We start from the raw sequence: 17535 nt of genomic DNA on the forward strand, positions 1-17535 counted from the left end.
ATAAGCACACATGTGCTACTCTAACTTTTAGACATTTGTACATGTATTTCTGATGTACTCAAAGTAAACATAGATTTTTACTATTCATTTTTTTAACTGTACATATTTACAGGGTATCATGTGATGTTTTGATATATATATATATATCCATTGTGCAATGTTAAAGCAGATTTAACATTCTATCTTTACAAACATCTATCATTTCTTTTTTAATTTTTATTTTATGTGTATGAGTGTATTGCCTGCATGTATGTGAGTGCACCCATGTCGTGCAATGCCTCGGAGGTCAGAAGAGGGCTTTGGATTCCCCTGGAACTGGAGTTAAGGACGGTTCGTAGCTGCCATGTGGGTACTAGGAACTGAACCCAGGTCCTCTGCAAGAGCAGTCAGTGCTCTTAACCACTGAGCCATCTCTCCTGCCCCCTATCATTTCTTTACAGTAAAGACATTAAGAATTCTTTATTTGAGCTTCCTGGACTATAGCATAGTTACCCTACAATAAGATAGGACACCAGACCTTCTGAGGCTGATGGATGAACCAGTGTTGAAGGGGATGAGGTTAAAGAGGAGTACAGGCTGGATTTTATTCCATGAGTGCTTGAATATGCCATCTGAGAGAACCCTAATATATTTTAGAAGACCCTTCACTGCAGTGAGAACAGGGCGGGGGCGGGCAAAGAGAACAATTAGAGACTCGTTCCTCAGTCCAGGCTGGTGGCTAGAACAAGGAGAGGCAGCAATGGGACAAGTGGCAATGGTCATATTCAAGATAATCTGAGTGGGCGTGGTGGCACACACTCTTTGTCACAGCACTCAGGAGGCAGAGGTAGGTGGACCACTGGGAGATTGTGGCCAGACTGGTCTACATAGAGAGTTCCAGGTCAGCTCTGTGAAAAAGAAAACTTGAACGTAGGGTTCATAGCATCTGCCGACAGGTTGATTATGAAAGAGGAATTAACTATGTTTCATGTTCTTTATTTATTTTTTGAGACAAGAGCTAGTGTAGCCCAGGCTGGTCTTCAATTCCTGATCCACCTGCCTTACCTTCCGAGTTCTAGGGTTATAGGCATGTGTCACCACTCCTGGTTTATGTGGTGCTGGGCATTGAACCTGGAGCTTTGCCTGCTACATAAGCACTCTACCAACTGAGCCACACCCCTATTACCATTCTTTGGTTTTTTATTAACCCAACAAAACTTCTGAGATGGAGAACTGACAGAGAAGTGGCTTCAGGAAGAAGAGTAATAACATCACAATTCAGTTTTCAACATGTTAAATTTAGTATACCTGTTAGTTATGTTAAACAAGTGGCTTGATATGAAAACCAAAAGTTAGAAAAGACCAAGGTTAGAAGAATAAATTAGAAAGTCCTGGGCATATAGGCAATAATTAAAAGTCATGAGACTGAATGAAATAATTAATTCATTCAAAAAATATTTATTGAGCTTTTTAAATGCTAAGCAGTGATCTAAGCATCACAGCAATGAACAGTATACAAAGAAAAATCCATACCCTCCTGGAGATTCTCCCCACTAAGAGTGGGGAAAAGGTAAAAAAATAATTAAAAAATACAGCTGGGCGTGGTGAACACCTTTAACCACAGCACTGGGGAGGCAGAGGTAGGCAGATCTCTGTGAGTTTGAGGCCAGCCTGGTCTAAATTGTGAATCTTGGCCAGCTGTGGCTACAGGGAGACTCTGTCTCCAAAAGACTTAAAAAAATATTTAAAAAATATACGCGGTAGTCCTCTTTGATCCCAAATCATTTTAATTACCTTTGGTCTATCAGTCTGAAAATATTAAATGGAAAATTCCAGAAATAAGCAATTCATGTTTTAAATTTTGTGCCTTTCTGAGTAGCATGATGAAATACTATGCTCTAGCATTAGCCACAAATCATCACTTTGTCCGAGTCCACACTGTGTTGCGTCTCACTTAGTACTCACAGGTTGGCTATTGCAGTGCTTGTTTTGAGGTAGACCTTATTTTACTTAAGGGTCCAAAAGTACATGAGTACTGATACTGGCAATTTGAGTATGTCAAAACAGGCTTCCGTTAAGTGAAAAGGTGAACGTTTATCACAAGTATACATATGTAGGAAAAAGCGTTTGGTACTACCTGTGGTTTTAGGCAACTCTGGGAGCCTTGGAAGGCATTCCTTAGAAAGTTGGGTGCGGGAGAGGGGTGTGGATACCACGGCTCACCACGTTAGTCAGCAATCCATAAATAATGAGAAAAATAACCAAGCAGAAGTGGGTGGGAAAGTTGCAGTTTTTAAAAAAACAGAATGGTCAGGAAAGTCCTCACAGGGAACGTGTTATTTCAGCTTAAATCGTGGCACCGCACGCCTATTGTCCCAGCACTCGGGAAGCAGAGGCAGGCGGATCTCTGTGAGTTCGAGCCTAGCCTGGTCTACAAAGAGAGTTCCAGGCCAGCTGGGACCACAGGGGGACCCTGTCTCACAAAGGCAAAAGAAAAAAAAAAAACTTTATACAGGTGTTTTGATTGCCTGTATGCTTACTGGTGTGTGTGTGTGTGTGTGTGTGTGTGTGTCTGTGTAGTGTAAAGGCCAGAAGAGGACGACAGACCCGCCATGTGGGTGCTGGGAGTTGAATCCGAGTCCTCTGAAGAACAGCAAGTGCTCCTATCTGGAGCCACCTCTTCAGTTTAAGGTGAACGCGTCCCCACAAAGATGCTAAGAGAAGAGCATGTCAAGAGAAAAGGAAGAACAGTGGCTTCTTGGTGAGTCCACGAGAGGTGGGAGGGTGAGACCCCAGAGGTGGCGGGAGCGGGAGTGGGGACAGCGAGCGTGTAAGCCCAGCCCTCCAGCAGAGACTGTTAGGAAAGCGGACGTCCAAACAGGATGCAGACTTGGAGGCGGTCAGCGTCGGATGCTTGCCAGGCATGACGCATACGTCAATAATCCTGGCACCAAGACGCTGTGGTAGGAGGATCCGGAGCTTGTCAAGGCCAGCCTGGAAGACCCTAAAACCAGAACCAAAACCAAAACGAAACAAAACCCCAATGAAAACCAAACCAAACCGCCCCTTACTTTAGCCCCGCCCCGTCCTGTCGGTCCTTATTCGCCAGTTGCATCCCCGGCCGGAACTTAAGCGTCTAGGCCCAGACCGGAAGTAGCTTCATTCCGGGTCGGCATTTTGTAGATTGCATTTCCGTTGGCGGCGGCGGGAATTCTGCTGCTGGCTGGCGTCTAGGCCTCTGTGGAGGCGAATCCGGCGGGAATCGGAGCCATCGGAGCCGCCACCATGGTGAGAGGGGGCGGACAGGCCTCAGGGCGCTCCGAGGCTGTCTTGGACTGAGGCTTTTTGGATGGAGGCCATGGATGGCGGCGTCCGTGAGCTGGAGCCTCTTGTGACCGGGAAGGCCCGCGCCGCCGCTACTTAGTCCTTGGCGGTTCGGCTTGGCCCGGAGAGAGAGGGAAGGCCGGACCAGGGCACAGAGATGGGTTGCGTGGGTTTGGCGAGAGTAGAGCTGCGACTCCCGAATACAGTGGTAATAATGCCGCGGTCCCGGGAGCTGAGTAAACTTTTGCAGAGTAAATGTATGCCCGGGACTGCAGAGCCTCAAGACGACCTGGGAGCACCGGGTAAACGGCTTAGACGAGTGAAGTGCGCGAGATCGGGGGTAGCGAGGGCTTACGGCCCGAAACTGGAATCTTCGGAGCCGAGTGGATGAGAATGCTAGGAAAATTCGACTGTTAAGCTTATTTTTGTGTTAAGGTATCCAGGCGCTGGCGCTATACCATGAATATGTTCTGTCCTCACCTAGTTCAGGTTCTAGTTCTATTTCTAGCTCCGATAGGGCTAATTTAATCCAGTTTGGTAATTCAGCATTAACCAAAAGTAACGGCAGGGGGCGGGGCGAGAACGCTTTCTCCAGTAGATGGGCCCAGAGCGAAATACCAAAAGTTAGGAGCTCACCCTCCCAATGGGAGGGAGTGTTCCAAATCTGGGGAACTGTGAAGCAGACTTGAGGGGCAGCTCAGTGAAAATTGCTGGAAGGAAAAGTAGATGAAGAGAAATCGCCAGGAACCTGATCGCTGAAGTCTTGCTTTTCACATTATCCTGTTGGTAGTGAGGTATATCATTGAAAGATTTTTTTCATAAGCCTAATGACATGAACTTGGTTTGGAAAGGTCAGCCAAGGGAAGAGGCCTGTGCTGTAATCTCAGTTTGTAATCTCAGTACTTACCTCTTAGTAGGAAGAGGCAGGATGATACCGAGTTTGATGTCAGTTTTGGCTACATGGCAAGAACTTTCCTCAAAATACCTGCAAAACATCACTCCAGTTGTAGGGAAATAGGATATCATTTTAAGAATTGACTGGGACAAGCTGTTACTTGATCATTTTAGCCAGTGGCCCATTTTATCAGTAAAATAGGAACGTCAGCCCGGTTTTTGAGGATTAAATGAAATACACAAAACTTTCTTCATGGGCCTGACCACACACGGAGTACCCAATAGAGTCTTAGCTATTACCTAGCAAGTGAACGGATGAATGTTGATCTCCATGAACAGAAGCCCTTTAAAAAGATTGGCTAAACAGGAAACATAATTTGGGTCTTCAGGATAGGGTAGGGGTAGGGTTCATCTCATTCTCATAGACATGAACAGCAATCACAGTGTGTTAGATTTAGGACAGCCGAAAAAGGAATTTATAAGAAATAAGAACCAGAGCCAGACTTGCCATAGGCAAGGACTATGTCTTTATTAGAAGCCGTAGTGTGAGGGGCAGAGGCTGCCGCAGAACCTGGCATCTGCAACCCAGGGAAGAGACCTTGAGGTTTTTATGAGAAAGCTACCAGATACAGCTGTAGCTTGCAGGAGTTTACACAGTGCCAGGGTCTGATGTCCTTGGGGTGACTGAAGGTCTTCTTTCAAGGTTATTTCTCAGGCAGGGCAGATGAGTTATCTATGGCACTAAAGGAGACACTTTGGCTCCATAAGCTCTCTCTTAGTCTAGGGAGTGACCAGTTGGTAAGACTTGAGGAAGGCCCAGTTTAGGGCCAGTTAGCCACTTTAAGAAATTTAGTTTTAATGGCTTCCTCTAAAGAAACTTAGGGCTCTCCTGCAATTCACACAGTCTGTCACAGTGCATGGTACAGATAAGGCACTTGGAAAATTGGAGTGGCAATGATGAAATGGCTAGGTGATCTTTCTAAGTGATACTGCCAAGGGCACCTAACAGTTTACCTAGTGATGTATATAGTCTCTTTGTTTGGCAAAGCTTTGGAAACAAGTATAGAGAGTATTGTTGGGTTAATTAAGAATTAAGGGCTAGAGAGATGGCTCAGTGGTTTAAGAACACTGACTGCTCTTGTAAAGGACCCAGGTTTGATTCCCAGCACCCACATGACAGCTAACAACTGTTTGTAACTCCAGTTCCAGGGGAATCTGACACATACACAAAAAATAAAAATAATAAATAAAATCTTTTAAAAAAGAATTAAGGGTAACAGCAAGTTATATACTAGACTGTTAGGTGTTGAAACTAATTAGCATTCAGACCACCAGAAATTTCCCTCATCAAAAAAACCTTGGAGGCACACTAACAAATTCTTGATTTGAGGATTTCATTTTTGCTTCAAAGCTGATTAACTCCTTTCTGGTAATAAGTTTTTCCTTGATTGTATTTTTTAAGTTATTTTTTATTTTATGTGTATGAGTGTTATGCTTGCATGTATATAAGTGCACCCATGTTGTGCAATGCCTTCGGAGGACAGAAGAGGGTGTTGGGTCCCCTGGAACTGGAGTTAGACGACAACTTTTAGCTGCCACGTGGGTGCTGGAATTCGAACCCAGGTCTTCTGCAAGAGCAGCTAGTGCTCTTAACTCCTGAGCCATCTCTCTCTAGCCCGTGATTGGATTTTTAGAACCAGTTGAATTCCCATTCTTAAGTGCTGGATAACTTAATCTCTAGTATAGGTGGATTTGATTAATTTTTGGACACTTTACAGTCTCTTCTGAGACAGATATAACATATCAAAGGCAATTATAATCTGAGGGTTATTTATTTATTTATTTGGTACGTTTGAGACAGGGTCTCCTTGTAGTCCTGGCTGGCCTGGAACTCGCTATGTGGAGCAGGCTAGCCTCAAACACACAGAGATCTGTCTGCTTCTGTCTCCCAGGTGCTGGGTTAAAGGCTCCTGTGCCACTATACCCAGCTGCGTGTGTGTTTTTTTAAGGGAAGGGAGACTAGAAGATTATTGGGCAAAAGTCAGGGCTGATAGGGTGATACAAGAAGATTCCCAGAAGGGGACTTTGGGTGGAACAGCTGAAAATTACTGAGAAAGATAAACACATAAATCGGACTGCTGGGAGATTTTGGATAGCACCAGAAGTGTGTGAGTGAAAGAACTGAGCCGCATCCCCGCTGATGTTTTTGTAGACTGTGGGCAAGAGCAGCAAGATGTTGCAGCACATTGACTACAGGATGAGATGCATCCTGCAAGATGGCCGGATCTTCATTGGGACCTTCAAAGCTTTTGACAAGCATATGAATTTGATCCTCTGTGACTGTGATGAGTTCAGGAAGATCAAGTAAGGAGAGGGCTGTTGGGAGGGAGAAGGAATGGGCAGAGGGGAATGGATTGGGTGGGTGGGCCAAGTGACAAGTGGGGTTGCAGCTAGTTGGTTCTTCTCTGTTTGCTTTTCTGCTTTTGAGGGGAATAACTTAAATGGGGACATTGACTGCTAAGAAGTCTTCGTTAGGTTAGCAAACTTTGCTGTCTAGTTCTAGCACAGTGAAAGTTGGTGAAGAGGGCTGCCAGGCTTTTGATTTCTCTTGACTTTGCTTGCCCCCAGGTACTGGGGTAAAGGGCTCTCATGTTCTCCCCACAGGTGTGTGAGGGGGGAGAGCTTGATTTTCTGGCCTCATTACCTATTTGTAAAGCTGTAAAGGGCTCTCCTAATGCAGCCTGGTCTGAAACTGCTTTAAGAAGCCTCTGACCCTCTTCAGGGTAAGTGCTCTGCTCCCCATGTGGCTTTGGGGCCAGTCATTTTTGTTGGCATTTTATAAGCAATTAGAGATATTTTCTGCTTTGCTGCAATTCCATGTTTTCGGCTGACTCCTAAGTCTCACTTATCTTAAACTTCTGGCTTATTAAACAGTGTAGTCAACCCCTGTCCTTTATATTCAGGACATCTTGAGGCTTAACAGGGTTATGTAACTTTGTCACCATATGCAGCATTCATATGTTATCAGCTGAATTCCCTCTATTCTTTTTGAGATTGTTTTCTTTTGTGGCCCAAGGTCAAGAAAAAAAATGCAGAGATGGCTGAGTGCCTGGTACTTGTTAGATAAGAGACCAGCTGATGATCAGTGTGGAGCTTCTGTTTTTAAAAATAAAACTGAGTTTTGATTTTAAAAAGTTGGAAAATACTTTTTAAAATGAGATTAATGAGAAAAAAAATGAAATTCCCACCCCGTTTTTTCATTTTGAAAAGGTAACAGACTTATCTTAAAAAATCGGCCAGTATGAGTTGAAAAGGCAAGTGTTGACCTGCTGAGATTTAGTAAATAGAGAGTACCAAGTCAGGGCACTTTGTCTTTTCTCTGAGGATCACCAAGTCAGGGCACTTTGTCTTTATCTGAGGATCACCAAGTCAGGGTACTTTGTCCTTGCTCTGAGGATCACCAAGTCAGGGTACTTTGTCCTTGCTCTGAGGATCACCAAGTCAGGGTACTTTGTCCTTGCTCTGAGGATCACCAAGTCAGGGTACTTTGTCCTTGCTCTGAGGATCACCAAGTCAGGGTACTTTGTCCTTGCTCTGAGGATCACCAAGTCAGGGTACTTTGTCCTTGCTCTGAGGATCACCAAGTCAGGGTACTTTGTCCTTGCTCTGAGGATCACCAAGTCAGGGTACTTTGTCCTTGCTCTGAGGATCACCAAGTCAGGGTACTTTGTCCTTGCTCTGAGGATCACCAAGTCAGGGTACTTTGTCCTTGCTCTGAGGATCACCAAGTCAGGGTACTTTGTCCTTGCTCTGAGGATCACCAAGTCAGGGTACTTTGTCCTTGCTCTGAGGATCACCAAGTCAGGGTACTTTGTCTTTATCTGAGGATCACCAAGTCAGGGTACTTTGTCCTTGCTCTGAGGATCACCAAGTCAGGGTACTTTGTCCTTGCTCTGAGGATCACCAAGTCAGGGTACTTTGTCCTTGCTCTGAGGATCACCAAGTCAGGGTACTTTGTCCTTGCTCTGAGGATCACCAAGTCAGGGTACTTTGTCCTTGCTCTGAGGATCACCAAGTCAGGGTACTTTGTCTTTGCTCTGAGGATCATGGCTTTGACTCCCTGTTCCCATCTTACTGTTGTTATTTTTCTTTACATTTTCATTTCATTCACCTTTTTCTGGTTGCTGCTGTTTTTGAGAGGGGTTCTGGTTTCGTGCTTTTGGGGGTACAGATGTGAAATTTCTGCGTGTACTCAACTTCTATGTATGTGAAATTTCTCTTTTCCTGTGTCATTTCTAGTTCTGATGTGAGGTGAAGGGTGGAATCTTAGGAGGCCTTGGGGTTCACTTGATCCTAGGACACTATAGAAGTGGGGTGAATGGCATTCAGTTGCCTTGAGGAATTGTTTAGCTTGCTTCTTGCTTATGAAATCTTAAGCTGAAGGGAGGGAAGGGAGTAATAGCAAACTAAACTGAGGGAAAGGCATTTACAGTTGGCTGTGGAAAGCATCTTAGCCAGGGTGGGCTTTCAGTTGCATAGTCTTGGGTTGCTAGAAAATAGGCATCTATCTCTGTAAGGGGTCTATCCTGGGGATACTGTTCCGAGGACCTATTTTGGAAAGGTTATGTACCATTTGTCAGGAGATACAGCATAAAGCAAATCTGAGGCTACCTGGGTAGGTAGGCCTAAACTCTCCATCTTCTTAACACTTAATTTCCCCTCTTCTAAATTTGTCTTTAGGCCAAAGAACTCCAAACAAGCAGAAAGGGAAGAGAAGCGAGTCCTTGGTTTGGTGTTACTTCGAGGGGAGAACCTGGTCTCTATGACAGTAGAAGGACCGCCTCCCAAAGACGTAAGTCCCAGTTGGATACCTGAGGAAGTGGGGGGGGCTCCTGAGAGCCAGGTACTGTGATAGTTGGTCTGCGATTACTGCATTCTTCACAGGTATACTCTGGCTGTGCATCCCTTTATAGATAATAAATAGACTCCTAAAGCAGCTACCCTCCAAGTAACTGAAGAGAGCATTAGAACTTGTGACATAACCCTTCTTTCTTAGTTTATCCAGAGTCTGATCAGTGGGGGAGGTACCTGAGACCATTTGGATAACCTTTTAAAAAGTTAAAACTTTTTTTTACAGAATAAGGACCTCAGTCAGGATTTTATTCATTTTAGAGTTTTTTATGTTTTTGAGACAGCCTCACTTTTTTTTTTTTTTTTGTCTTTTTGAAGCAGGGTCTCCCTGTAGTCCCAGCTGTCCTGGAACTCACTATGTAGACCAGGCTGGCCTTGAACTCACAGAGATACGCCTGCCTTTGCCTCCCAAGTGCTGAGACTACAGGCGTGCGCCACCACACCCGGCGAGACAGCTTCACTTTATAGATGAAATAAACTGGAGTGTATTAGCTCCCGTAAGATGTCACAGCTAGCGAACCTGACATTTGAGCACAGGTAACCTTGGTTCTATAAACACTAATCTGTGTTTGTAAATAGAGAGCTGAGTTTTAAAGAAGCTAATCAGGGACTGGAGAGGTGGCTTATGTGTTAAGGCCACTGACTGCTCTTGAAGAGGACCCAGGTTTGGTTCCCAGCACCCATATAACTAACAACAATCAATAATTCTGGTTCCAGGGGATTGTAAGAGGTTATTTTCCCACCATCACTTAGCAAGGGAGAAACTAGGACTGCATCTCGTGTCCGTCTGTTGCTGGGTCAATGCTGAATGGAGTCCTGGGCCTTGGCTCTTGGTTTTATTTTCATAGCAGTGCATATAAATATTGTGTTCTGACATGTTTCCTTAGACTTAAGTTTTGGTCTGTTTAAGGGGTGGTAAGGTAGGTACATAGTCTTCCATGGAGGACAATGGTAGTATATATGGGCAGATAGTATTTATGAACTGTTTGAGTGCTTTTTAAATCTAAGTGGCTCTTTGGTAGCATACTTCTAATTCTCTAGGTCACTGAGCATTTTAGCATGTTTCTTTATTTTTTTCAGACTGGCATTGCTCGAGTGCCACTTGCTGGAGCTGCTGGAGGGCCAGGAATCGGTAGGGCTGCTGGCAGAGGAATCCCAGCTGGTGTTCCCATGCCCCAGGCTCCTGCAGGACTTGCTGGGCCAGTGCGTGGGGTTGGTGGGCCATCCCAGCAGGTGAGGCATTGGGGGAAGGCTGTCAGCTTCTAGCTAAAGGGATAGAGGCAAGGATTGGGGAGGATGGGGAGAGGGGGATGAGTGGGGCCCACAGCTTGAGGAAGAGTCTGGAATGACCAGTCATAATTGTCTGACTGTTGGTGTTTCTGTGTGAAGAGATGAACAGAAGTTCATTCTAGTTAAATGAATTTAAGCAAAATATTGCTTAAAACACTAAATGTTTTCACATCTTACCAGTCTTAGTGTTTCCCTAAGTTGGATTGGGCATCCTTAATATTAATGTCAAACTGAGAAGATGGAACTTGGGCATTCAAGCTTTCTGAGACTTGATTTTGCATAGGAAGTCTGATGGCATGAGTTGTAGCTTTAGGAGGATTTGTGTTTAGGGTTTGCCAAGTTGGAGAGGAAAGTAGGAAGCTGTACTGACTGTACTATTTCACGTAATTCTTTTTGTGTTTTTGTGTTTTCTTAGGTGATGACACCACAAGGAAGAGGCACTGTTGCAGCTGCTGCAGCTGCAGCCACAGCCAGTATTGCAGGAGCCCCAACTCAGTACCCACCTGGTCGTGGAGGTCCTCCCCCACCTATGGGCCGAGGAGCACCTCCTCCAGGTGAATATCCTCACAGGAGGCCAGTGCTAATTAATAATAAGATGCTTTAGCTGGATTCATGATGAAATACATCCATGACTGAAACTGATGATGAGTTTGTGTAATTAAGCAGGATTACTCTGAGATCCAGCCTGGCTGATAACTGGGAATTAGCTGGACAAGAGCCATTAGGAGCCCCAGTTCTTTGGCTAAAGACTAGTTTACTTAACAGACTGAGAGGATGGAATGGTTCATCTAACTTGGTAGACAACTTTATATGTTTCCTGCTAGCTTTTTAAAAATAGGCAGTTGAGCTGCATTCTTGGGCTTTTCTCTTCCAGGCATGATGGGCCCACCTCCTGGCATGAGGCCTCCCATGGGCCCCCCAATGGGGATCCCCCCTGGCCGAGGAACTCCAATGGGCATGCCCCCTCCTGGGATGCGGCCCCCTCCACCAGGGATGCGAGGTGAGTGCCAGCAGTAGTGACTTTGGCTTCCTTCCCAAGAGTCTAGGAGTGGGATGGGAAATGGAGACTAGATTTAGACCCGACCTCTGGGTTTTTAGGTCTTGAAATTAGAGTAGTCCTCTTGGAGGACAGCTATGTCCAGAAAATACAGAGAAGAGGGAATAAGCATTTCTTAAATTGGCCTACCTCCCTTCATAGTACAGAGTACTCATTGTATTTCTCAGTGTCTAAGGTGTTGTCCTTAGATGTGAAATAATGAGTTCCAAAGGTCTCTGATAATAGCTTATTTGTCTGATACCCTTTGGTTTGATAGTTTCTGGTAATTAAGAGTGTTCCTGGGCTATCGTGCATTTCTCTAGTTTGAGAAATGCTGAGTTACATTTCACATTGATCAAAAAAGGCCCAGAGAGCATCCTGACTTCTAGCTCTGTTCTTTCTGTGAAATCATAGTGACGATTGAGCCCTATTTTGTGACTGGTCTTATTTCTATTTGAGTTTTGCATTTGTAGTTTTTCCAGGCATAGGAACTGAGTGAAGCCCAGGGATGTCTCCACTTAGCGCATATCTTTATGTCCCTGTAGTCATTTGATAACTACAAGGTATGGGAGGCTGGGAAAGGGCTGGAGAAGGGCTGGGGATTTGATTCATATAGACCAGGCACTGACTGAACTTCTTACTCTTACTTCAGGCCTGCTTTGATCGTTGGCCACAGTTATGGAAGTAGCTCCACAGATGCGTGGACCCGATTCCCCAGGGCCACGCTCCCACAGACCTGTTTGTTTGTTATGCTGTTGTTCGAGGAGTCTCACCGGATTGTCTGGTTTCCCTTTCAGGGCCCCCTCCCCCAGGAATGCACCCTCCAAGGCCCTAGACTCATCTTGGCCCTCCTCAGCTCCTTGCCTGTTCCCCGAAAGGCTGTACATAGTCCTTCTATTTTTCTGTGGCCTACGAAACTGGTTTATAATAAACTCTTAAGAGAATATTATAAATGCACCTGATGTATCCATTTGTCTTCAGAAAAGCCTTTGATATATTGGGTGATAATAGTCAAGAGAAATTAACCCTAGTCTTAACCGCTTCCCATTGTTCTTACATGCAACTATGCACCTTACATACTAAGAAATAAAAAATCGGAACTACAATGAGCCTTTTATGCTCACTGAATTTAAAGATCAGTTTGTGGAAATAAGCATATGCTGTTGGTGAGGGGTATATTCCTTGGATGGACAGTACTTTTTGAAGCAAATACTAAAATTGAAGACCCTCTTGAGAGACCACTACTATTGGAACTTTCTCAGGATCACACACACACATAGATACTATAACCTAACTAAATTTTGGGATTGATTTCTTCTGCCCGGTTTGTTCAGTTGGTAAGGTGGTCAGTGAGCAGCACTGCAGTACTTAGTACATCAGGCTTCAAGGATACAGAAATAGAAGGAGATAATTCTAAAAGCTGTGGAGATAGAAATGAAAACAACAAAATTTGTTGGTATACCATGGAGGTGTTGAGTTTCTCTTGGAATGCAGTGATAGTTCATAAAATCAGGCAGTGGAACATACCACACTAGTAAAGAGCCGTAGGCTCATCTCAGTAATACAGAGAACATTGGGTAAGATTTCATTATCCTTTTGTGCTCATAAAACACTCAGGAAACCAGGAACAGAAAGGGAACTTTGCAAACATGTTAAAAGTCTGAAAATCCCTCATTGAGGGCTAGGGATGTAGCTTAGTAATGGGAAATTTATTCGCAAAGCTGGATTAGATCCCCAGCACTGCCAAAAGGGGATGGGGGCATAACAGCCCAGCTCACAGTGGAAGACTGAAAGGTTTTCCTATAACAAGAGGGTTATTCCAAATTGTACTGGAAGTTCTAGCTAGGGCAGTTAGGTAAGAAGGTGTAGATAGGAAAACAAAAACTATTTCTTTGCAATTGACAGGGGTCATATCTAGATACTTGCAAAGAATCCATAAAGCAGCTAGTAAGCAGTAAATGAATTTAGCAAAATTGCAGGATACAAGATGCAGTCAACTTTGAACACTAGCATCGATCTGAAAAGGAAAGACTTTCTCTTGGGATAGCAACCAAAAGAATAGCTAAGAATCAAATCAAGGTCAAAGGCTTACACCTTGAAAATGGAAAATTCTGAAAGAAAATGAGGAAAGACATGTTCATGGATTGGAACACAAGATAGCAGTATCACCAAAATCAAATCAGTACAATCTCTAAAAATTTGGATTATATTAAGCAGAAATGAGAGCTAATTTTCAAATTAGCATGCTGCAGAGGGCTCTGAATAGCCATAATCATGAAACTAAGAACCTTAAGGTCTAGCTGTCAAAGCTACAGTAATCAAAACAGTACAGACCTGTATGACCAGTTGGATTTTGACAAGAGGGAAGGTAAGGTTGTTGAAAGTCTGAAAGCACGTGGGGGATAATAACCACAGCAGAACGGAGCCGGATTGTCACCTCGTCTCATGTACTGCATCACTCAGAAGGCGTCAGCAGTACAGAAGGATGAAAACTATGCAATTAATGAGAAGAAAATGTGGGGATCACTACTTTGGGTCTGGGGATGGATTCTTAGATTTGACACCAAAAGCACAAGTAACAAACTAGATAAATAGGACTTCATCAGGATTAAATGAGCCAGGTATGGTGCACACCGTTAATCCTAGCACCTGGGAGGCAGAGGGAGGCAGATCTCTGAGTTGGAAGCCAGCCTGAACTACATAGACCCTATCAAAAAAAAAAAAAAAAAAAAAAAAGCAAAGGATGTGCTGAATGTCAGACACCTTACAGAAGAGGAGAATGAATATCTTTACAACAGAATGACCGTTGAAAGAAAGTAGTCTTAGCATTTTGAATATTCAGTGCTAAACTTTTGTCTGCTTGTTGGGTTTTTGTAATCTTCCTATACCCAGATTTTTAAAACCACATTTATTTAGTGTGTGTAGGTATGTGGACCATGGTTGGTGTGCACATAAAGGTCCTTCATGTAGGTTCCAGGGATTGAGCTCAGGTCATCAGACTTGCTGGCAAGCACTTTTACCTGTTGAGCCATCTCACTGGCCCATACTCAACTTTTAAATTTTGCCCATGGGTTTTGCCCATGCTGGACAATGCTCTTGCACTGAGCTGTGTCCCTAGCCCTCTTTATATTTTTAGGTGGGTCTCATTAAATTGCCCAGGCTGGTCTTGAATTTATTCTAATCCAGGTGGGCCTTGAATTTATTGTCCCCCTCCCTGCCTTTTCCTCCTGAGAAGCTGAGATTATAGGCCTGTGGTGTCAGGTGAAGCAATTTCTTTTTTTTCTCTTCTTATTTTTTATGTGTAGAAGTGTTTTCTGCATATAAGTGTTATGCAGTGCCCATGGAGGCCAAAAGAGGGCATCAGATCCTCTGGAACTGGACAGGTCCTCTGCAAGAGCAACTGGTGTTAACTAAGTCATCTCTCCAGACCCTAAGCAATTTTTCTTTTTTCTTTTTTTTAATTTAAATAATTTATTGAGAATTTCATACATGCATATAAGGTGTTTTGATCAAATCCATGGCCACTCCCTCTTTCAACTCCCATATCTTCCCATCACTTTTTTCTGATAACTTAATGTACTCTATTACTTTTTTTTATGGGGCTTTTGGATACTCTTAACAGTCCCCCCTCTGAAGCGGTAACCCTAAAATCTTAAGGATTTGATAAAAGCTCCCAAGTACTTTTGACATTTTTGACTGAGTATATTGCTAAGAGGCCCAAGGACATTGTGACTTTTAGCCATGAAACTGACTACATTTCTTTGGGGTCTTTTTACCCTGTCTAGCCAATTCCTACCTCCTATTCTTATTACACCATCCTCTGAAGAGGTTACCCAACTTGTGGATAGGGAATCTGGACACCGACCGCTCTGGCTTCCATGCTGATCAGGGATGCAGGATGAGGCAACTGGAGTACCCCTTCATGGGGTCTGTCTAAAAGACTCCCAAATTGCATAACTTATCTGTAGGTGAAAAGAAAGTCCTTGACTGGTGAATAGGAGATGTGAAGGAGAACTAAAGGCAAGAGGCATTAGCATTACGAGTTCTAGACAGGGAACTAGAAAAAAGAACAGGGCAATTTTCAAATGTTCATATGAGACTATGTCCATATGTCCATTGGAATTTCTTAACAAGGGCTTCCAAAATCATCCCTCTATTGGGTTCCTCCTCATTTTTCTTTTGTCTGCCAAGGCTGGACTCCAGAGTGATGAGTACAGGATTTGCTTTCAGGTATTTTGATAGCTGTTGGAGTGGCTAGAATCAGTCCCTCTCAAAGGCTTCTAGATAGGGGGAGAAAACAAATTTATCCACCATTTTGGAACAATTGTTGTCTCCCTTAGCTACAGGTGGGCACTACAGTATTACAGACCAAGATCTGAAGTCTTACATCTGAGGAGCACTTTCTGATTAGGAACAAAATCATCAAGGAGAAATAATCCTAATGTCTGGGAAGTGTAATTCCTTGAACTCTTAATATACTAATGACCTTACTCTTTGGTTATGGATTTCCTTTTGGGTGTTTAAGGCCATACAGTTGGCCCAAATCAATTTATTTTTACACTTAAGGTCGTTTGAAGATCTGTTCCTCAGGGGTCACGTGGGTTTGGGAGGAGTCCCTGGTTCCTTTTATCAGTTCCATCTATGTGAAGATAAGTCAAAGGTCCTTCTCGACCATGGCTGGCTTCACTTGGAAGCATGAATGCGATGTTTCCTCTGAGTTGACCCTCCTTGTAGACTGGACACTGGTTCAAGTCTATCTCGTGGGGTCTCCATGGCTTCCCTGCACAAGAGGATAGGTGACTTACCACAGTTACAGGACATTTTAAGAGATGTTCCATAGTCCCCTGGAACTTAGTCAACCTTGGAGGGCAAGGGGCAAAAACTGTCCTTTAAGTTCCTCTGACCACATTAGTATAGGCCTCAATGTATGGCTGCTAGACATCCAGTAAGGTTAGTTCCACCAGTCTGGTACTTTTAATTGCCATGTGCTATGTAGATAAAGCTTGGGTAAAAAAACCAAATATTCTCAGATAAACCTTGACTAGATATGTATTTTGTTCCTTAAACTAGTTGACTAAATTATGATGCTAGAAATTTTAAGATTATGTGTATATTATTTTTGTCTCATCCTTTATATATCATCACAAACCTACAAAGACCCTCATCACTTGCTTAGGCTTTCTCATTTTTTCTATTTTGGAAAATATCTCCATTCCCATATCCTTTTAAATTTTTTTACATTCTCATTTTCTTTTTTTAAAAAATAATTATGAGACATAATAGCATTAACAAATAAATTTTCCATCTGCTGTGAGAATTCCTTTCCTGGGGATACTAAGCAATGCTTGTTCCCTTTTAAGGTTCTAGTGTCAAGCCAATGCTTGAATAAAGTTTTACCGGGGAACCAATGAATTTACTGAGCTTACTTACTGATATTACTGAGGGGTTGCTGAGGTGTATAAACGACTTGAGGGATGCACATTGGAAAGCCTTTACCCCACATGGGTCATGCCTTCTCTTCCTAGCCTTCTCCAGATTGTATACTTTAGCCCTCCCCAAATCCAGGAGACCATGTGTGATTAGGGCCAAATTACGTACTGTTGGCTGGGAAGAGTGGCTGGCTAATGTGGTGAGGGTCCAGTGACCCTGCTTGCCCCTCTAATGAAGGAACACAACTGTCAACAAGCCCAAATGTGACAATGTTTAGCAATCAGGCACAGCTGAAGATGTGATGATGGTGGTTATTTCATGCAGAAGGAATGCTGTACAGCATCATCTTATTAAAAGGACCTGGAATTTAAAAGGATTTGGTGCTATGATCCATAAATGAGGGAGAACATACATTTTTTTTCTGAGTGTGTTTCTTTGCTTAGTATAACAGTTTCTAGATCCATCCATTTACCTGCAAATTTCATTATTTCATCTTTCTTTATTGCTGAATAGAACTCCATTGTGTAAATATACCACATTTTTGTTAACCACTCGTCAGTTGAGGGACACTTAGGTTGCTTCCATCTCTTAGCTATTGTGAAAAGAGCAGCAACAAACATGGTTGTACAAGTGTCTCTACAATAGGATGAGTTCTTTGGGTATATGCCAAG

General features: G+C 43.5%; 1 protein-coding gene across 2 annotated transcripts; it reads left to right on the top strand.

Moving 5' to 3' along the window:
• Window positions 1-3105: 3105 nt before the first annotated feature.
• Window positions 3106-12391, top strand: Snrpb (small nuclear ribonucleoprotein polypeptides B and B1). 2 transcript variants are annotated; one of them, XM_008854508.2, is made up of 7 exons: window positions 3106-3267; window positions 6410-6561; window positions 8938-9049; window positions 10189-10341; window positions 10814-10952; window positions 11273-11398; window positions 12087-12391. In XM_008854508.2, the coding sequence occupies exons 1-7, from the start codon at window positions 3265-3267 to the stop codon at window positions 12095-12097; spliced, it is 696 nt and encodes a 231-aa protein (XP_008852730.1). In that variant the 5' UTR covers window positions 3106-3264; the 3' UTR covers window positions 12098-12391. The 2 variants fall into 2 exon arrangements, with proteins under 2 accessions (XP_008852730.1, XP_008852729.1); XM_008854507.3 differs by having other exon boundaries at window positions 3108-3267; window positions 12232-12391.
• Window positions 12392-17535: the final 5144 nt, after the last annotated feature.

The sequence above is a fragment of the Nannospalax galili genome, unplaced genomic scaffold, assembly GCF_000622305.1.
Source record: "Nannospalax galili isolate Female #2095 unplaced genomic scaffold, S.galili_v1.0 scaffold707, whole genome shotgun sequence".
Taxonomy (NCBI): domain Eukaryota; kingdom Metazoa; phylum Chordata; class Mammalia; order Rodentia; family Spalacidae; genus Nannospalax; species Nannospalax galili.